The sequence below is a fragment of the Magnolia sinica genome, chromosome 12 (assembly GCF_029962835.1).
Source record: "Magnolia sinica isolate HGM2019 chromosome 12, MsV1, whole genome shotgun sequence".
Classification (NCBI taxonomy): domain Eukaryota; kingdom Viridiplantae; phylum Streptophyta; class Magnoliopsida; order Magnoliales; family Magnoliaceae; genus Magnolia; species Magnolia sinica.
This window is the reverse complement of record NC_080584.1, coordinates 29,977,553-29,999,223: the sequence shown is the minus strand read 5'-3', so window position 1 is coordinate 29,999,223 and position 21,671 is coordinate 29,977,553. Positions and strand designations below refer to the sequence as shown.

Genomic DNA, 21,671 nt, shown 5'->3' with positions numbered 1-21,671 from the left:
GCTTAGGACCTACTTCCTCGTTGTCTTTTTGAGACTGTCTTTTATATATATATATGTCTCTGTGTGTGTGTGTGTGTGTGTGTGTTTAAGCTTACGGCTAAATCGTTACATTATCTGTATTTATCGTATTGTATGTGTACTGTTTCTTTCGACTCTGTTTTGTTTGCTTCATTTGGTAATCAGATCTTTCATTTTCAGTCATTTTGTAGTGGCTTAGTCTGTGCTGTGTCTATGTGAAAGCAGAACCTCAATTAATGTTGCATCCACGATCAGCCACAAACATCAGTAGATGGATCTCCAGCAGTACAAACCTCCATTGGCCCACTCTATAGTGATATTTGTATCCTATATTTTGATTACATCATGGAGGGCCAGATGAAGGGCCTATAAAAGCAGACAGATTGATCCTTATAAGAAATGTTACTGCCAAGATAGGCCGATAAATTGGGTGTCATTCTGTATGTTAATCTATAAAAGTTGATTAATGGTTTGGATGAAACCCATAAACCATGATGGGACCCATATGGATACAACCTGGTGCTTGATGGTGTAATGAGTGTATGTGGCAAAGACAAGGTCCATACCTCGTATTGTATGTGGTCTGCTTAACCGTCCATTTCAGATCGATCCTTCAACAATCATTGAACATGCAAACATTCACTAATTACATGTGCAAAGCCAGTCCTTCCCAAACAATCTGATTGTAAACGAAAAGGGCACTCGATACAGTGTACATCCGCTGTTGTACGTCTGCCATATTGAATAACAATGCAATACAGCCCTATATGCAAAACCAAATAGCCCTAAAAGAAGGCCAATGTACAGATGGTTGAGACCTTCAGGTCAGCGTGATTTTTGCATAGTGCTATATAGCTTTTTCCTAGAGTAATTCTATGACCATTGATTTTGGAGAAGTGGGGTCCATGTAGATAATCTAAACTGCTGATCTAATGGACCAATAGTGGATGGGACTGGACCAAACTCACTTTTTGCTATTTTAGGGGAAAATAAACTAGGTTACCTTTAAAACATCCATTATCAATCTTTATAGATGCCTAAAGCCAAGAACACGAACTCGAACATGACTCCCTTGAACTTTTCATCCAGCTTTCATACTTCCTCATCAACCACATCAGATATCTGTGACCCGCAAAAGAAGAATCTTTACATTTTCAGCCCGGGTTGTAACAACAACACTAGAAGGATCTTTAAATATGAACCAATCACGATAAAAGAAGGCAATGCCTTCATCAGTATATTAAGAAAAGCTAGAGAGGAAAGAATTCAAAATTAATGCATGAATTGGTATGTAAATGTTATATCTACTTTTGCAATTGATGCAATATTTGAATGTGGCCCATCATTTATATGATCTGGAATACACGAAGGGTGCAACAGTCAGACGGTAATGACGGTTGTAGAGTGAATATGGGTGCAGAAATCTTGGGTTTTATCTAGTGACTTAAAAGAGCAAACTTGGCATTATTGATGATGAGATGAAGCTTCAAATCACAGAAGGTGCCCCTGTTTACAACCAAATAGAATGTCACTAAGAAGTCTAAGATTGGTCTGTATTTTCCCAATTCCTTGTAGGATTCTATGCATGTTCAAAAGCAAAAGACAAACAAAATTTTAGAAAATGAAAATGAAGACAACCAGCTTCCTTCAGCTGTTCGTCCATTTCAGTCATATTAAAATTTCATTGGTCTAAAATATTTCTGCAAAATGATAATAGCCTGGCAACAAATGTAACTGTATCAGCAACTTGATGAAGACCTAAATCATGCTGTTTAATATACTTCATCAACAGAAAAATAAAAATAAAAAATCAGCAACTTACCTCAGTAATCAAGTAAAGGTTTTCTTCTTGCAACACATCCTCAAAATTTGAAGACATCTATCCCATGAATTAGATATACCCTTTCATGGTGAGCCATGGGCTTAAAAATGAGGCCAATCCACAACTTAGGTGAGCAACAACATAAACAATGGTTAAGAGTGGATGCACATCCATTGAAACCTTTTTTTCTTTTTTTTTTTTTGGTATAGCGGACCCAACGAGATGCGGTTTAAACATCTAGGCCATTCATTGTGACTTTGATAAGAGGTCACTTGGATAAGGGGTCACAACAGATTTTAGGCTATTTCAAAACTTAGGTGGACTCCAACAAATGCTTTTAAATGTTTTAGGCATGATTTCTCATAATTTCATATGGAGAATCCAAAAAAACCAACAACAAGAAGAAAACTTAACGTCTATGGAGAATTCAAAAAAATAAAAAAAATTTACTAAAAGGTATGACATGAACTCTTACAACTTGCAGAGAATCCAATGACCGTAGTGTCTACAGCCTTCTGAGGAGTCGGTGTTTCTTCCTGTTAAAAGAAAACAATCACAGTATAATAATCATCTTTCAGAAATTAGAACCCATATTCAAAAACTAGGAAATAGCAAATGAGAAAAATACCCAATAGAAATTCCATGTTCATTTGATCAGTTCCATACAATTTCACACACCCAATTCATCCAAAAAATTAGAAACATGACTTGTATGAACAACAAAAGCTCCTTCCATTCAATCAGTTCCATGGAATTCCATGAGTTCACCAAATACAATAACAGAATAACCATAATGATTTGAAGCAACCTGCATAAGATACCGAGAAATCAAAGCTTAAAAGAAAATATAGATTGGTAAAAATATAAATATACTAATGAAAACATGTGCACTTAGAAAACAACACAGGTTATAACAAAACCTCAATTATGAGATGGCTTCTTCTATTTGAGTCACCAAAAGAGAGGGGGAAATTGATTTCCTTTTAACAGTTACATAGAAAACTACACTCGTAACCAACTCTAGATGGAAATTTATTTCCTTTTAACAGTTAGAGAATGATTGAAAGATTAGACCAAAACCAATCTAATGAAAGAGATGATATGACATTCAACCAAAAAAATAAAGTGCTAGAAGTGAAATTAGAAAAAAAAAATAATTTACTATTAAAACCACCTAGACCCAAACTGGACAGTTCCTAGACCTGATTTTTAATCAGGTCCTAAAGTTGAGACCTGAACCAGTCCCAATTGCTTAATGGGTCCCATAAATGAGACCCAGATGTATTAACATTGGGTTGGATTCATCAGATACCCATTGGCTGCCACACATGCAATTGAGTGCAATATTAGCCACATACCAAGTTGGTGCAAAAACTCTCTTGATTGTACTCATGTCTGGTCTTCTCTAAGCCCAACCATGGAGATGTTTGCATACGTCCCTTTGGCAAGCAATCTCAATTCGCAGATATGGTGGTCCCTAGCACTGATTTCTGAGTAGGAAGCTTCTTCAGCCATTGGATGAGGGACACCCATTTGGATGTATATGCTATTGCCCCAACAGTAGGGTTGTTTTGAATCCAACAGCAGGCCACAGACAAATCCATCACCAGCGGTTAGGCCTGAGAATGGGAATTCTAGAATCAAGAAGCTGTAGAGTTAAAACAAACATGTTCACTTGCTGCACAAAAAGAAAGGAAAAAAAAAAGAAGAAGAAGAAGACAATACAATGTGAATTTTAAAGACAGACATTAATTTATTCTTCAAGAGCTAATACGGGATTAGTTATAATCGAAGTGGTCAAGCAGATAAATTGGGAGATACATGGTAGAAAAGTCACTAGTAATACAGGCAATTACTGTGGCTATAGACAATAACCAAAAGAAGAGCTGAAAGAAAGCATTGACAACCATGCCTACCTTCTCCTTTTGTAGGATTTACTGACTGTTGTGCCAGCCGCCGCTTCAATGCGGGATTTACTGACAGTTGTGTTGGCCTACCTACCAGCGTTGGCACTAAGATTTGTCATAGCTGGGGATCAAACAATTCGCTTAGATTCAGTAAAAAATGACTATACACCATAACTAAGATGTTTGTCTTAGATGAAAAACAGACGAGAGTTGCAACTGCTACCGTCCAAACCACCGCTTGCAATAGAACCTAAGTCCAGGTTGTAAATCTCCATTTTTTTATGAATCTGGGTTTCCCAAAGAGTTGGGCAACCCCCTTTTGAGGGAAAAAAAATAAAAAACTTGATTCTGAAATCGCTGCAAGATATCCATTCCGGGATGTCTCTAATAGAGGTTTACATTTAGAAAATAAGAAATAAGAAAAATCAGGATTCACAGTAGTTTTCAGAAAACAAAATCCAGTGTCAGCTACCATTCAAAACAGGGCATCACCAAGTTTTAGGAAGTCAAAATCTATGCTGAGATTCATCTATCCTGTCAAGGAACAAAGAAATAGATATTTTTGTTGAACTGGCACTCTGGAATAAAACCTTTTGTCTACATTTACGTTCGATGATGACAAAATGTTCTCACATCTTATGAGATAAGAGCTGCAAAATGAATAAGGACATCATAGCACCAATAATAAAAAAATTATTTTAGTCAACCATTAAAAGTAGCTACAATACAAGAAGATATATGGATCTACACAGCCAGTGAAAAGAATAATTCTTTCAAGCATTTGTTTGCATGTGCAAGGAAATAACAACAATGGAAGTATCCAGAAAACAAGTAACTACGAACTACACAGATGAAACATTCCTATTTAAGTTGATATTCAGTTTCAAAAACATACAACCCAATTTCATTATGTTGTGAAGGAATAGGCACTACACAACTGCATTTTTCAAGCAAGGCATTGGAAACATGATATACGTCACACAAGATGCAGATGGCTAAATATCAAATGTGAAGCAGTTCGAACCCTTGTCATGGTTTTTTACTTGTTCTAAGGGTCCTTCCATTTCAATCTACCATGGAAGCTTCTGATGGTGAAAGACAGTACTTTGATGAAGTTATAGAGTCCATCTCCAAGGATGAGAGCTATGGAGATAAAGACATGCAAACCCAATCAGCAATTCATGCTAGAATGAGAGAATTCCATATTTTTCTAAGGTAAAAGTATTTAAATAGACTAGTTTGCAACATCAGGTTGGTGATCGGCTGTTGGTTAGTTACCTAAATGGTTCTGCATAAACTATTATACTACCAACCATTTAAAGTTGTCAGGAAAAAGAAAAAAGAAAAAGAAAGAAAGAAAGAAGAAACCAGCAAGGTGGAAAACCAGAGAGTAATAAAAGCAAACCATTATAGTCCATATTCAGACATTAGTTTCTCACATTCTCCAGAAAGCCTTTAATCTCGTTCTTTAGGGCCTGATTCTCTTCAGTCAAAATATGCACCTTGGCTACTAGCTCTTCACTCTTGGCCTGGCACAAGCAAGAAGCAAAATATAAAAATCAGATTTTATCCATGGAAGCTGGCATGAACGTGATCTCAATTTTTGACAAGGCTCAATAGAAAGGGAACCAGCTAAATAAAAGATATGATGTGTATAAATGTTACTGAGGAAGATGATTCAAATATTTGTTGAAATCTTACTTGAATAAACAACCAGCTAAATAAAAGGTATGATGTGTATAAATTACAAAAAAAAAAAAACAAAAACAAAAGAAAAACACCCTCCATATAAGAAAACATGTGAGATCATTTACAAATTATTCATCTACGGCTCTCAAGGCATTATATGATCCTCAACCTTAGGCTTTGCACAGAATTCCCAGGTTTTCAATTCTCAAGGACAAATTTTGACACAGGCCCTCGCGTATCTAGCTTCTCTATGTTGGCATTGATAACTAAATCCTCAGTTGGCCATAGTTAAAGATGAATTGTATAGTACAAATCCTCAACAAATGTACATTTTGCTAAGGCTTCACAGTCCATGCATGTGGGGCACATAGTTGGTGATTGAGTTGTTGACTTGACAGGTCCCATCGTTTATGACACCCCCAATTCTCCTAGATTGGAAGATCCTCTCCATTTAATTTGGTTTTCTTTCAGTTGGATTTGGGCTGTTGAAATAATTTTATCTTAACCGCCTATTTTTATGCACCCAATCATATGGGGTTTTTGGACATATCCAATCCACGGGGGCCACATCAGATCAACAGTCTGGATCACCAAACCACAAGCACCACATGTATGAAGTTGGGAGCCTCAGCAAACTGTAGATTTGTTGAGACTCATAAATTAGTACTTTCTTGAGAAGAGCTCATCAATTAATACTCAATGGTTACTTTGTTTGAGTAGTGAGGGAATCAATTGCAATCTAATCATGCCTTGAGGGAAGCAATTGCAAAACAACATGAAAGCCAAATAAACTTGAAATTGTCTCATGACAGGTTACTTTCTTTGAATGAAAACAGAGCCAAATACTTGAAAAACACAGTCATACAACCTCCCTCCCAAGAACTGAGCAACCTCGGGATGCTTCACATGTCCAATATGAAAGAAGAAAAACACAGTCATACACCATTCCCTCCAAGACAACTATGTCTGCATCCTAGATTCCATCATCCCCATGGTTATAGATAACTGCCAAGAATCTAGTGAGTCCCTATTTGTTAGATGCCTAAAAAATGAGTTGATCTCATTTTAGCTAACGGTAATTATGTATTAGAAATCTTGATTTCTATTAATGCATTAGAGATCAAGATCTTTAATACATAGAATAATCATGAGATAGTAATAGATTCCAAATACCATCAAAAGTATTTGCATACCACCTTGTTCTTGAAAGAGAATATGATTGCACTAGCATGTTCTGTCTCATTTCCAACTATTGGTAGCAAAATTATACTAATGAAGCAGACAAAAATATCCCAAGATTCAGACGCAGCCTGATTAAGCAAGCAAGTCTTCTCAGTTCAAATAATTCGGCTATAATACTGACAAAATTGGGCAAAGAAATGTATTGAAAACCAAAACAGTTGATTGAGTTATTCTGGATGCGTGGCTTTGCTCCAATGCATGTTTATGATTTGGAGGGATGTTACTGCAATGTGCACGCTTCATGGAGTTTCATGAAGTGCTAACTACGACATCCCCATTGTACATGTGATTCATGTCTATGGTTATCAAGACTGTTGATATCATGGGCCATAGTCCACAAGTCAAGGCAACTAGAAACCCATTCATGACATATAGATGGAAGATTAACAAAAGTTTGTATAAAAAATGAGCACTTGTCTACATTCAATTGGAAAACCCAATAAAGATTGGGGCTATTGGATCATCCAAAAACAAAGTTCAGGAAACTAAAAAGATCTTTTAGTGCTGTGACTGCAAAAGAGACAAAGTGAATCAGCAAATATTCTTTAGCATTTTCAAAATCCTGTTGCCTACAAGTCTCGGGCATGGTGCAAGATTTTTGCTCTCTTGTTTCTCCTCTCAAATGCCTTAGAGCTTCCAATCCCTTCCATTGATCAAGGCGAGAGCTCTGCCCTCCCATGAGAGATGTGCTCATCCATGCAGAGCTTTCTTTTTTTGAATGATGTCTCACTTAGCTCATTCCCACTCACTGAAAATTCCACAAAGACATGCCATGGTTTGCAAACTATACACAAGCACCTAGGAAGAAACAAAAATATAATATAATGCTTACTACAGGAAAATACACACACACACACAAAATAAAAATAAATAAATAAATAAAAACAAAAATAGACCGCATTATTCTGATCTAGCTGTCTACACAAGTAAATTTGCCTGTATTGTGCTACAGGCTGTCCACTTCTTTAAATGGACCATCTTTTTACCAAATGATATTCCAAACAATAAATATGGGTAAACTAAACCACAGTTCAAGATCCATAAACAACAAATCAGTAAATAAACTTATAGAGATCAAGATAGGATCTCAAACATCTTTTATTAAAAGAAAGGCATAACAAAATCTGATAAATCAATTTTAGGGGCATTAATCTCAATAATAACTAAGTAAAGAAATGGTAGGACATGTCTCAAACCTAAAAAAATGCATCCTCCATAAAGTCCAGTTTCAAAGTGAAGAAAAAAGACTCTAATAGCCACATATCCTCTCTTTTATATAGGATTTGCAGTTTTATTCCACAAAGCAACAATGTTAAATATATCAATATGAAAGCCATTTCTTACTTCTTCGACTTTACTACCATTTTCACACCCAGCTCCAGCCATGATTATTTTAATTGCTGCTGCATTAACATCCGCCTTTCATATTGTGCACGAGATGGCAAACCTCGTATAAAAAAAGAAAAAAATTTAAAAAATGCCAATTACCGAAAATCCAAAAACACAATGTAATACACTATTACATATAAATCTAAAATTGAAACCAGATTTTAAATCAAAATAAAACGCCTGATAGCCAAATATAGAAAATCCCAAAATAAATAAATTAAAATTAATACCTCTTCGACCCCCTTCTCTCTCAAACGTTCTGATAACCTCAATGCCTTGATCTCCACCTGCACTTCCCCCAACTCCCAATCCTTATCTGCAATTCAGGAAAATGCCATTTCAAATCACCCCCAAAAATCAAAGAAACCACCCAAAGCCACTGGGATCACAATTGCAATCTAGCCCACCTCTGACTTCATTATCCAATTGATTCAACTCCACCTTGACCGGATCCGACTTGTGCAGCAAATTTATGAACTCATCCACGTCGAGGCTCGGCTGGACCGATGTCCACCTCCTTGACCCCTTGAACGATCCCGACACCGTCAGCTTCGGCACATCCGTACTACCATTGTTCAGCGCTGCCAGGGAGAAGCCCTGGCTGCTGCCGCTGCGTCGCTTGGAAGATCGACCATGACAGATCCGAACAATCTCACATCCAAAAACCTTAGTCTTCAGTAACCTTGATTTTGAAATAATTAGGGTTGAGAGAGAGAGAGAGAGAGAGAGAGAGAGAGAGAGAGAGAGTGTGTGTGTGTGTAGAGAAAGATTTCTAGGGTTAGGTTTACTGTTTTTGACTAATTATTCCTCGATTCTGCAATGGAGAGAGAGAAAGAGAGAGAGTCTTTTTCTCTTCATTTTAAAAGAGAGAGTAGATCGGGCGAGCGCAAATGTGGGCATCCCGTTTTTCATTTTAGAGCCCCTTTACCAGCTGCCGGTAAAACTGGCTGCGGGCAAAGGATAACCCCAACCGACGGCTATGCCTATTTTTCTTGTAGTGCATGTGAAGAGTAGAAGCCGATAGGTAGGGACTCTATGGGGCCCACCATGATGTATGAGTTTTATCCACGCCATCTACCCATTTTGCCATCATTTAACGGCATTAACCACACCACAAGAAGCATTAGTGATAATGATGCCTACTGTTGAAACCTTCCTAGGGCCCACCGTGATGTTTATTTGCCATCCAATCCATCCATAAGGTCACATAGACCTAGATGAATGGAAAACATAAATCAGTTTGATCCAAAATTCCTGTGACCCTTTTTTGACGGTGGGCGTTCAATCCCCACTGTTTTCTGTGGTATGGTCCACTTGAGATTTGGATGTGGTTCAATTCTGGGCTCCTGCCGTAAAATGAGCTAGAAAAATGGATGGACGGAGTGATAAAAGCCATAAATCATGGTGGGCCCCACAGAGCCCTTGACTAGACCGAGTCCGTCCAGTCCGGGGCAGGACTTCCGTGAAGAGTGAGCTGGACTAAATGGCATGTCCATTCCATTAACGGACAGCCCATGTCTCCAACTGCAACTAGGTGTAACTGAGCTTTGGGTACACCTATTTCACATCTTCCTTCCAAGGGTTGGAAAAAAAAATGGTAAGAAGGCATGCAGCCACAGCCATGGTCGGAGTGTGCATGTGTGTGTGTGTGTGTGTGTGTGTGTGTGTGTACAGCCTATCATGAAAACGAAAATGTAGATTGCCACATATTTTTGCTATCGTTTTTTATCATCCTTGCACCTGAGGGGAGCTTGTAAATACGATTATTTGTATTGGGATATTCATCTTTACCCTTTTAAAATATAAATCTCATGTAGTTTCGTTGGTTGTGTTTGTATTCGTGGAAACCGAAACGATGGAATGGAAAACTAACCTGGATTACTGTTGAGAAAAAAAAAAACTATAGATTCCAGTATATATGTTGTGGACTGCAGTTTCCAATATGAAGAACCATTGAAAGGGTAAGAAAACATGAAGGTACAACAGGCTTGTTTCCAGGCCTCCAGGATTCACGTAACCCCTTTTCTCCCTGGTTTTCATACCATATTAAGAAAAAAACTCTCTTACATCTCTCTCTCTCTCTCTCTCTGCAACTCCACGAATCTCCTATTTCCTACCCGTCTCTCTCTCTCTCTGCAACTCCACGACTCTCTCATTCTCTCTCTCCTCTTTCTCTCTCATGGTTGCTTTGGGAACTCTCCGTAATATCTATATCTGCCACTCTCTTGTTTCCTAGGGTTTTGGATCTGTTTTCTGCACTCTGCTGCAGTTTGGTCTTCTGCTGCTGGTGATTCTCAGATTCTCAGGTATGATCTATTTTAGAATACTTGATTAGGAATATGTTTTGTTAAATACAAATCCCTAATTAGGGATTTGCGTTGTAGAATCCATTTTTAGGGATTTGCATTGTCGAATCCATTTTTAGGGATTTGCATGGTCGAATCCCTAATTTAGAAGTGCTTATTACATCTGCAGATTCTCGAATCAGGGTTGTTGATGGTGTTGATTTGATTCACAAGTTCAAAGGTATTAGTTAAAACCTTCATATATATATATATATATATATATATATATATATATATATATATATATATATATGAGAGAGAGAGAGAGAGAGAGAGAGAGAGAGAGGAACGCTTAACTGCCCACTTCTTACCGTAATTCACGAGAACTTTTCAGAACTCGATGTAATGCAGCACCCCTACACATCTGCACATGGGCACATGCATGAGAGGTCCAGATTCTGCATCCAGTGGACCACACTGATTAGATCGTATTCCAGGGCCCACGATTCTACCCTGAAAATTAGGTTGTTCTGCTCCTCAGGCGTGGAAATATAATCAGGGTACTTGATGTTTTCTGGATCTATGATTGTCTCTGTTTTTCCTTTTCATCCCTCTTTTTTATTACTTTGATTGTATTGTGTTTGTTTGTTTGTTTGTTTTATTTTTTTTTTATTTTTTTGTGCATAAAAGGGCAATACTTGTTTTTTGCTCAGAAAAACCAACCATTTCATAGTAGAATATGTATGATGTTCGTCTGAGAAATGGCTAGTTATATATATATATATAACTGCATTGTAATAAATCAAGCTGATAAAGAAGGAACTGAACAATGTGGAACTGGGCCCCATATCTGCTGCTATGACCTTTAAAATTATTTGGTACACAACTCGAATTGCATGGAATTGCAACTTGGGCTTCCACCATTACTATGAATTAGAATGGTGCCATGCCAATTTGGAAATTCACTCTTTGTTTATCTCAATACAATATAATTGAGCATCCAAACATGCCACTGTGCCTACAAATCCATCTGCATCAGATACTTGTGAGTTTGGGTGTGAAACCATCTGCTTCAGATACTTGTACTATTCAAGATTTTAAGGGGATTAGATAATATGTATTTGGCTCTTGGTTTGTTTAACCTGCATTCTTTTTTGTTCGTCACAACATGAAATACTCATCCTTCTCAAAGGGGATACGACCTCTAGATATGACTTCTTTACATTAATCTTGTATGTGAACTGTCACCATGAAAATATGTTGATGCATTTGTGGAGCAGGCATGCCTGGCTAATAAAACATGTGGATGATGTATGTTTTTTTTTGTCATTATAGATTCTTTTCAAGTATCATCCTACGAAGAGCTTTGCGGCAAATGACATGTTTGGTTTCTCTGTTCGGACCAGGCAAAGGTAAATTGGCTTTGGGTTTTCTGATTTCTGTACCATTAAAAAGAAAAAAAAGATGCACACATTATGGGTATATTAATGTGTATTTTGTATTGGATTGTACTTGCCTGCAAACAGTACCTTTCAAAATGTAGCATATCACAATATGGTAGCTTGTATTCTATATATTTCATTCATATGCCTGTATCTCACTTTTGCTGTCACCTTTTCTAATTTGGGATCTACCTTAACTGTTGTTTGCAAATTCAAAATGCAAGAGGTACTTCCACAACCAGCTGAAGTTGTCAAAGCTTTCCTGGACCATGTATAGGAAGCAACACAAGGAGGTGATATTCAATTTATTTCTCTAATTTTGCTTGAGATGGGCCTTCTTGCTTTTTGTTGTGCAATTTTGTCAAGTGGTTTTGCCCATTGATTGGGTGGTGGAAATTAAACTTTGATGGTTCCTCAATGAGGCAACCTAGCACAATACTAGATTGGAGTCTTAGTACATGATAGAGGCCAAAATTGAATGTTCTTTTCTGGCCTCTGTTTTTTGGTGATGCTTTGGAAGCATTGTTGAAGTTTTCAGCTTCCAACTGCTTCTGTATTCCCATTGGAATTTCAAACTTTGATCATCAATGTGGGAATTCAAATGTGTCAACTTAGTGAGTTCTAGATTTATGCTCATGACAATCATGTTTATAATAGATTTTAGTCATTTTCACTTTCATGTTTGTGAAGATTCTCAATTTGAATCAGTCACATGCTGTTATAAATTCTTCAATCATTTAGGAACTGCTATAGGATGAGGGTGGCAAAAGACCAGTGCTCTCATTAACCTTGGAGCTTTCTACATTGTGGGAATTCCAACTGTTGTTCTCTTTGCTCGTCTTCCATTTTGGAGGAAAGGTGAGCTTTCATCTTTCATGGCTACACCCTTCTTTTTAAGGTTTGCTAATTCAATAGACAACAGACATTCTAACACATGAGAATGTGGCATACATGTGCTACATCTAGGCTGTGCATCAGGTAGACCACCCCAATATGATCAGCTAGAAGACTTAATAGTCAGGCTCTACAAACATTCAATTCAACTCAGAGACTCATTATAGATATACTCAACCTGAGTTATTCCAGGTAATTTTGTCACCACCCAATCTGAAATGTTCAAATAACTAAATTAGCCTTGTCGGGTAAGTGATAATGAAGAGTGAAAATATAAAGATATCAATCCTTAATGGAATATTAGATTTTCCAGAATACATACCCATAAATCCGTTGAATGTGGCCTGTGCATCTTCTAAGTTGCTGGATCTTTCATGCGACAATTATCTTGTAAGTTAGCAATGCATTTTGTGTGTGATACGAATGAAGACTGTGTGTGGGAATATAGAAATCCAGTAATATTGTATTCACCTTATCATGACATTTGGATACTGCCAAGCCAATTCTTTTAGTGTAAAAACATCTATCATCTAACCATAATTCAGTTTACTCCAAACAGTTATTTTGCTGAGGTGATATTTGGAATATGAAGAACATAGATTCAAACCGTTTTAATCTAAAGAAGCTATAGTTGGATTTAGATTATTTATGCTAGAAGATGCCCTTGAGGAAGCTTTGGTCTTAAGTAAGAAATAGAGATTTGAAACTGTATGTTTTTAATGAAGAATAAAATCACCTAGACTGAACTTGATGAATTACATCAACTAATCTCAATAGAACCACAAAAATGTCAATTAAAGATGCAAAGTACATCACATAATAAGGGAAATGACATAGTTACATTGAAGTAGCGAAATGACACAATTACATTGAAACAGTAATTCTTTTGCTGAATCTGTATTCTTACAGAAAATGCATGAAGCAACAAATTTTTACAAGATTTGAAAAAATTGAAAGAGAACTTTCATTTAAAGATGCCGAGTACATCAAAGATACAGATAAATTTTAGTATCTTGTGAAAGAGAATTTCAGCTGTAGATTTTTTTCCTCTCTTTAGATGAAATTCAACATGATCTTCCAAATTTCATCTACAAGATTTGAAAAAATTGAAAGAGAATTTTCATTTCTACTATAGCCTGACAAAATTACTATGTTAGTATCTTCTAGAATTTCAGCTGTAGATTTTTTTCCTCTCTTTAGATGAAATTCAACATGATCTTCCAAATTGCATATCTTTGATTCTTAGAACCAATACAAGCAATCTCTTCCTATATAGCTCTACAAAGTAAGTCAGCGGGTTTCTCTCCATTTGTTTGCCAGGTATTATTCATCAATCTCTTCCATAAATAATTGATCTTGCTTAATTTATATTTTTATCGCTTCATTTATGTGTTTTCCTAGAGAGTAGAGGCCCAACTTGTAACTCCTCAGAACCCGCTCTGCCGTAAGATATTACGGTGTATGACGGTTCCCAGTTCCATAGCATACACACACGCCAATCTGGACCGATCAAATTACGGTTCCTATTGTGGATGGAGCACCATTAGCTAGATGATGAATGCCAATTGTGATTGATTATGTAATTGTTTAAGTATAGGACAATCAGTTGCCCATTTGAGAATTTTTATGTGGCCAAGCATAGATATAGTGTGCTTTTGGAGGCATAAAAATTCTCAAATTGTCCCACGTTTGGACAATTCAAGGCTGGATAGATTGGAATGCTTTTGGTTACCTGATTTAAATGCACATGCTAGTTCTGCGTTGTATCTATCCTTTTCTCTCTGGTTACGTTTCTTATATTTATTTCTAATATCAAATATCCTCACATTATGTGGATACTTGACATGGGAATCAAATGCAAGATCAACGTATTCGGAGAGACATGGGGAGATGCTGTCGGAATTTCAGTGTGGGCATTTAAATGGGAACATGAAAATATTACAATCTATCCAGTCTTGGATGGGTGACTGATTTAGTTAGTCAGTTAAAGATACCATTAGAGATTCTATTAGATGCCTAAATCGTCGTTGCTTGTGGGGTGAGCAATAATGGTGCTTGTTTCATTATAATTTGTCTCTTTAGTACTCTTCCTTAAATTTCTCTTATACCCATTCTAGTTTATCTCTCCTAGGAAGCTTTATCGGGCTCACGTTGTATTTCAACTAACTTGTCGAAGTAGCCGAGGAACATAGTGATGGATAAGAGTTGGATTCATTTGTCAAGGTATCTCAATAACTTTTTCTTCCAGTTGTTGTGGCCCAATGGTTAAGATTCATTGTTTGATATGTCCTCCAATTGCATTGAATGGTTTAGGGTAAGCAATGCATACGTAAGTGGAGCTAAGGAATTCCTAGACTTTGCATTTACAAATACAAGTGATAGAGGGAGGATCCTATGTCCATGTAAGAACTGCAATAACAACTTCTGGGTATCTCGACAAGAAGCATACGATCATATCGTGTGTGACGGATTTAATACGAGTTATACTCATTGGCATTTTCATGGGGAAGCCACGTCTTCTTCTATGCCTAATCTGGATCCAAACGATGATATGCACGAATTGTTACATGATGCATTTGATTTTTCGGGTCCGGATGATCAAGAGAGTGATGCAACATATAGACCTACACAGGGGCTTAATACTGAAGCACAACAATTTTTCAAATTAGTAGAAGACGCCGATAAGGAATTGTACCCAGGCTGCAAGAAGTTTAGTAAGCTTTCTTTCGTTATTCGACTATATCACATAAAGTGCCTTGGTGGATGGAGTAACAAGTCATTCACGATGTTACTTGAATTGCTAAAAGATGCACTTCCCGAAGGTGAAACCTTACCAAGGTCTTTCTATGAAACCAAGAAGATTATTGGGGAATTGGGCCTAAAATACAATAAAATTGATGCTTGTTCCAATGATTATATGTTGTATTGGAAAGAGGCTGTTAATGAGCAATCATGTGGTATATGTGGTGCTTCCAAATAGAAAACATTTGAACATCAATCAGATGACGAGGTGACTTCTTCGACTGCCAAAGAGAGAAAAAATTTAGCCAAAATATTACGCCGTTTTCCTTTGAAACTAAGGCTTTAGAGGTTGTATATGTCATCTAAAACAACATCTTTTATAAATGGCATTACAAGTGTCGCACCCAAGATGGAATGTTAAGGCATCCGGATGACTCCCCGGCATGAAAAACTTTTAACCACTACCATCCGACCTTTTCATCGGATAATCGCAATGTTAGACTTAGGTTAGCACCTAATGGTTTCAATCCATTCAAGACAATGAGTATTGCTCATAGCACATGGCCGGGAAACTCTACTACTCTTCTCATGAGATTGATGAGGAACTGCTCACAGATCTTGATGGGCGGGTCCAAGAAGATCAATGGAAGACTCTCGTTCAGTTTTGGAACTCTGAAAAGGGGAAGGTATGCCTCATTCAATTATAGAATTATACAAAATCTTTTGTTGATATTTTATAATTTACTGTCTGTGTGTCACATATAGGTTCGTTCTAAAAAAAATAAAGAGAATCGGAAGAAACAACTGATTAACCACGCGGTAGGCTCGAAAAGTTTTGCGCGAATTCGTGAGGAAGAGGTAAATTTTATTAATAACCTGACTAATCATGTTAGTATATTTGTGTTATATAACTTGTTTGCATAATAATAGAGGAAAAGGGCCAATGGGTCGGATCTGAGCCGGGCAGATATGTTTATCTTGACTCATACATGCAAAGATGGAATGCCTGTGGATGAGGCCTCATCAGTAGTAATGGTATGTTAATGTATTTACATGCAAGAAGAGCTCCATATAAATGTATAGCAGTAGCTAGAGTATTTACACATTAACTGCTACCATGTGATAATTATTATTGTAGACAAAACTCAATGAAGAAATATCTCAGCAACCCGGGACCTCACAGAGTAGCACGGTAAGGGATGATCTATTATCTCAAGTTATGGGAGAAGACATGTATGGTCGTGTCCGCACTCATGGGTTAGGACCATCTCCATCTGATTTGTGGGGTGCAACATCCAGCCAACAAAGGATGACTTCCATTGATCAGAAGAGAGATGAAAGATATGAGGAACTACATGCTGATATAGTCTCTCTTAAAGAAAATATAGCCGCACTCTCATCCCTTAAAGAAACTATGGTTGAAATCTCATCCGCAAGAGATGCTGAAATTTCTTCCTTGAAAGAAACTCTGATGAAATTGATAGCCACTATGAATAATGCAAACAATAACCCACCCATAGTATTCAGTGTTGCAGCTAGTTCTAACATGAACCAACCGTCCTCACCATCAAGCCATTGGGTGAACTCTCAGGTAATTATATTATATAAATGTCTTTATTTACATATGCACTATGTCCTAGATTATATATAGTTTAGTTGGTATTTAATGATTGATATTGATTTATCATTTGCAGAAACACTCGACGAATAAGGGGAAGACCACGAGTTGCACTAGCGCTGGGGTAATTCCTTATACCAAGTGAATATTTCTTTTATTATATTTTGATGTTATTGTGTTCTTAATTATATGTGGTATACGGATGAGTGTTTATTCAATACAATGCAGTTTGTCAAATAGTGAATTTTATTTTGTAGGATGTGACTAGAGTTCTTCTTACAAGTATTGTCAAACCCGGGGTTACTATTGCTAAAGGAATTGTTTTGAGCAAGGATCCGCTCACAAAAGTAGGGGGGCACGAACTTGGAATTGGTTTTTGGGAAGTATTAATTCATGTGGCAATAGTACGGGAGGAGGTTTTGATAAGACCCTATGGACGATATAAAACAATTGGGGATGCTATTGGAACGAGTATTGTTTGGCCCTCTATTTTGTATAAGGTAAGATTTTTTTTTTCAAATATAATAGAATTTTTTGTACAAAAGATTGTGAGTACTAATTAATTTCTTTTTATTGTTTTGTTTTGTAGGTTTAAGGAGAGATGGATTGAGCTAAATGAAAGGATCTCTCTCTCTCTCTCTCTCTCTCTCTCTCGTAAATGTTTTATGTTTTGTGCATGGGTTTAGGACTGATGTGTGATTGGTTTTGGATAGAAAGTGTTTAACTCTCATTTTGGAATTTGGATTGACTTAAGATCCAATGCATATGACAGGTTGGGTAACTAAATCAACAAGTTAGCCAACATGATTTACTCTTGTTCTTATCAATTTTCTTTATAACTCAATGCAACTCTTGTTCTTTCCATGTTTCTTTACAACATTAATAGGATGGCGTTGACCTTTTTTAGCGTGTTTTTTGTGGCAGTGTTAGATGATGGAAGCCAAGCGAAGGAGAACAACTACATTTATGTAAGTATTATAAGTCTTAAGCTCCATTTGGTCATCACATCAATCTTTATGAATATAATTTTTTATCAAACCAAATGGATCTTAAGCCCCTTTTTTAACTCCGCCAATGCAACTACTTGCATTGCCGGTCCCAAGCCCGGGTAAAGGAGGAGGGAGAAAGGCTTGAGCGTCAAGGTGAGTTGTATCATTTTCTTCCATATTTCTTTAATGCAGCAATACTATGTTGAAATTTTCAGCATTTTTACAGGTTGAGAAGTGGGTTGATCCAAAATTCTGTTGACAGTGTAATCTCTAATTGCTTTATGTTGATATTTTCAGCATTTTCATATGTATGTTACCCACGTTAAAATCTGAAACTTTCAGATTATATGACTGAATTGTTGAAATTTTATGTTTCAGGGACGATCTTTCACAGAATTTGATAAGATATGTAAGTGCAAGTTTTCCTTCTTGATCCATGTATATCATCACATGAATTTCATCTGCCCATGACCTTTGTACGCGTATTGAGATGGTGTTTATTCTGCCACCGTTCTTCAGGTTGACTAATGAACAGAGGGCAGCTATTGCAGACTACTTCAGGGTATACAAGGTAGCAATAACTGAACTGTCAATAATTTCAACATACCAGATCTTTCTTAGGACCCAATGTCATGGAACTCCCTGACGTAGTCTCTGTTATAGGGAAATGAAAATAGTAATAAGAAAGTGTCTTTGATGGGTCCAGCTCTGCATCCTTTACTGGCGTAAGTCTCGATGATCTGCTTTACATATTTAAGGAACTTGAGAAGATGTCATTTAAGCTCTTTTCATTACGAAGATACTTGCATGCGGTGCAGGAGATCATATACAGATGTCTTGAAGGTCTTTTTTGAAGAGAAACTGCTTGGTGGGCAGAAATTATTTGCATCCGAAGAGAAATATCAAAAGATCCTTGACATGATTCCTGATGAAAGTATGCAACTCAAAAATCATTTCTAATGATTTTATTTGAATAAGCATGATACATGTTTCTGTCTGCTAGGAAATCTCGTTTTTGGAAAGAGCATTATTTACATTGTAATAGTGCAATATTTGCAGCTATTGCTACAGAGCTACAGGCAAGGTGGCAGGAAAACCGACGGTCCATCTCAAAAGAAGACCTTAATGTTGTCCGATGGGAGCAATTAAAACACGCGTTGCAGTCTGGGAAGCAAAAGGTATGGTGCATCTTTGCATCTGGTAGGCATTTTTAGATCTGTGTTTGCTTTTCTAAGCCCATTTTCTTTGACAATCATTCCGTGTTTCAGGCACAGGGGCTTCGTCGGTGTGTTGAAGAGATTGTTTTCTCGTATACATATCCGAGACTGGATATGGAGGTTTGTGGAATGTTTTTCTATGTGTAGCATTCAAGGATTCTGATATCCGTGATCCATGCATTTGTTTCATTCTTCTCACGAAAACATTGTCTCATTTTAGGTGTCCAAACACATGAATCATTTGCTAAAGGCACCTCTCTGTGTACACCCAAAAACAGGTTAGTATCAATGCTATCACTGGTTAAGGGTGATAATGTCACTACAAGATAAGTGACAATTATCGGCGCTTTTCTACCTACGGCTAACATATATTACCCCATTACAAATGTATCACCGATGCCTTTGTGAGATTGGCCCTAATGTGGGAAAGGACTGCTGGTTAAAGTCCAAGGGAAAAAGCAAATTCGTTAGCATTTTTCTCATTTTTACTCTAGTATCATTTTGCTTGGTACCAAAGGATCTCTAACCTAATCAACTGGTTCAAGATATGGGTGGTGTGTGTTAGGGTGGGTGAGTGCACCACTATGAAAAATCTCTCTTTCGACATGGTAGTAACATCTCAAATTGAATAGATGGAATGAGAGAAGAAGATGACTACAGACGGATGGCAGCAAGTGCACTCAAAACCCCCACACAAACATCTGTTCACCCTATTTGCAGGAAATCTCTCTTTCGACACCTCTGGGGAGGATTTAGTGAGGATTTTTGGCCGATATATCATCAAAGTTGCTAAGGAAGTTCATATATCATCAAGATCTGCACCGGATTGAGCAACAACTCCTTGTTTCTGGAATATAGTGTCGCCGCACAGGTTTATTTGATTTCAATTCCTGGTATATTGTCCAAACATCCATGGTCAGGTCACTTAAAGAGTGATACTTTTTCAAGTATGTAAGCTCACTGCTTGTGATCTCTGTGAGATAGCAAGAAATTCAGCTCGTCAATCTGGATTTTCCCATGCAGCAAAGGTGTGAAATCTTGAAAAATGTTTACTTCTTTGCTTTCTTTTGATTGTTTTTTAGTTTCTTTTAATCGTGTTCACATGCTAAGCAAGAATTAGTTTGAAATGCAATGCATTCTCTTCAAAGTTTTCAATCGGGTCCTAAAAACATAGAACGAAAGATGGGGCCTATGGATGTGTGATGAGACCGAAATCTCATCTCGCAAACAATTCCAGTATTTTGGCTTGTCTATTTCCAATGCATTCTAATTACAAGTTACCACATATAACTGATGACACATTTACTTCACATGGGTTCATTTGTAAGACATATTTACAAAATAAAAGCAGGTGAAGGATTGGGTTTTATTGAGATAAAAAAAGGTGATTCTGCAATGTACTGGAACTAGATCTGTTTGGTTCCCCATTTGCAGCAAATGGCATCAGCTAGTGTGTTGCCTTCGACTAGATTGAGAAACACAAGTGGAAATGTTATCAGCATGGATAGGTTGCTTGAAGAAATGAATGATATGAAGATAAGGGATGACAAAAACTAGCGTAGTTGAATTAGAAAAGCATATCCATGCTATCTGAATCCAGAATTGGCATATGTGAGTGCCCAAATAATATACAGCTGAAATAGAAACCATTACCCAAACTTCCTACCATGTTTTGGAATATTGGCTGTCTTGCTTCTCACTCTTGCTAAAGTCTAGCAGTGAGATGCTGACTGGAAGCTTCAAAATTTATTTTCTTATTGTAATACCCAATGCTTGAATTTATTGGTCTTCTTTGGTTGATCTTTGTCATGGAATTGGCTGATTTTTTAGAGCAACTGCTACATTGTGTTGCTATGAGTGTTCCTTCTTCGGGCTTCTGCGTGCAAATACTTTCTTATTTTTCATCATTCTGATTAGTTCCCTATCAGGTCTTTCTTTTGTCATTGAAATCATAAGCTTTTTCATGTATGTGTATATATATGTACACGTGCATGCATATATTTGAATGGTGCGTGATCAATTGTGTTCTCTATGTTGGGTAGTATATTAATTACATTAAAACTGATGATGCTCTTGGTTAATCACTTTGCAGGCTGCAGAAAGCTCATTTGTGAGAAGATCAGCAGCAAGCATGCTTAGTGGAAAGAGGCCTGTCCACCCAACTATAAACTCAGATTTTTGTTTTTATTTTTATTTTTTATTTTTGGGTATTTCACAAATTCAATCTTCTTTTTTCTTAACCATTCACAGTGGATTTTTTTTTCTTGCTTTCTTTTGCAGTGCTGCTGATTGGAAATTTGCAGCTGACCAACTTGTTAGAACAATTCCAGATAAATTAATAGTTCACTGTAAGGAGTAGTTTTCCAAGTTTTCTGTCTTTTTTCTTTCTGTTATGTTTGGTATTCTTTTCTCACTGG

The 21,671-nt window shown here is 37.0% G+C and overlaps 3 protein-coding genes and 2 long non-coding RNA genes across 7 annotated transcripts; 3 read left to right on the top strand and 2 right to left on the bottom strand.

Annotated features, from left to right (window-relative positions):
- Positions 1 to 2,100: 2,100 nt before the first annotated feature.
- On the bottom strand, positions 2,101 to 3,842 carry LOC131221175 (uncharacterized). Its single transcript, XR_009159062.1, has 4 exons — positions 3,757 to 3,842; positions 3,199 to 3,459; positions 2,469 to 2,648; positions 2,101 to 2,376 (listed from the first exon to the last, which is right to left on the bottom strand). It is a non-coding gene; the product is annotated as an uncharacterized LOC131221175 (long non-coding RNA).
- A 922-nt stretch (positions 3,843 to 4,764) lies between these two features.
- On the bottom strand, positions 4,765 to 8,808 carry LOC131221174 (uncharacterized). Its single transcript, XR_009159061.1, has 3 exons — positions 8,475 to 8,808; positions 8,023 to 8,383; positions 4,765 to 4,890 (listed from the first exon to the last, which is right to left on the bottom strand). It is a non-coding gene; the product is annotated as an uncharacterized LOC131221174 (long non-coding RNA).
- A 5,429-nt stretch (positions 8,809 to 14,237) lies between these two features.
- Positions 14,238 to 15,702, top strand: LOC131220005 (uncharacterized). Its single transcript, XM_058214982.1, has 3 exons — positions 14,238 to 14,911; positions 15,002 to 15,587; positions 15,691 to 15,702. Exons 1-3 carry the CDS (start codon positions 14,883 to 14,885, stop codon positions 15,700 to 15,702), a joined length of 627 nt encoding a protein of 208 aa, XP_058070965.1. The 5' UTR covers positions 14,238 to 14,882.
- A 653-nt stretch (positions 15,703 to 16,355) lies between these two features.
- LOC131220427 (uncharacterized) lies at positions 16,356 to 18,295 on the top strand. Of its 3 annotated transcripts, XM_058215343.1 has the most exons (6): positions 16,356 to 16,465; positions 16,569 to 16,622; positions 16,966 to 17,021; positions 17,125 to 17,172; positions 17,306 to 17,548; positions 17,638 to 18,295. In XM_058215343.1, exons 3-6 carry the CDS (start codon positions 16,977 to 16,979, stop codon positions 17,641 to 17,643), a joined length of 342 nt encoding a protein of 113 aa, XP_058071326.1. In that variant the 5' UTR covers positions 16,356 to 16,465; positions 16,569 to 16,622; positions 16,966 to 16,976; the 3' UTR covers positions 17,644 to 18,295. The 3 variants fall into 3 exon arrangements, 2 of the variants coding, with proteins under 2 accessions (XP_058071326.1, XP_058071325.1); XR_009158576.1 differs by lacking the exons at positions 16,356 to 16,465; positions 16,569 to 16,622 and having other exon boundaries at positions 16,671 to 17,021; positions 17,638 to 17,820; positions 17,973 to 18,295; XM_058215342.1 differs by lacking the exons at positions 16,356 to 16,465; positions 16,569 to 16,622 and having other exon boundaries at positions 16,671 to 17,021.
- A 232-nt stretch (positions 18,296 to 18,527) lies between these two features.
- On the top strand, positions 18,528 to 19,554 carry LOC131220004 (uncharacterized). The gene is made up of 6 exons (XM_058214981.1): positions 18,528 to 18,608; positions 18,701 to 18,762; positions 18,856 to 18,971; positions 19,097 to 19,215; positions 19,306 to 19,374; positions 19,475 to 19,554. The coding sequence occupies exons 1-6, from the start codon at positions 18,528 to 18,530 to the stop codon at positions 19,535 to 19,537; spliced, it is 510 nt and encodes a 169-aa protein (XP_058070964.1). The 3' UTR covers positions 19,538 to 19,554.
- Positions 19,555 to 21,671: the final 2,117 nt, after the last annotated feature.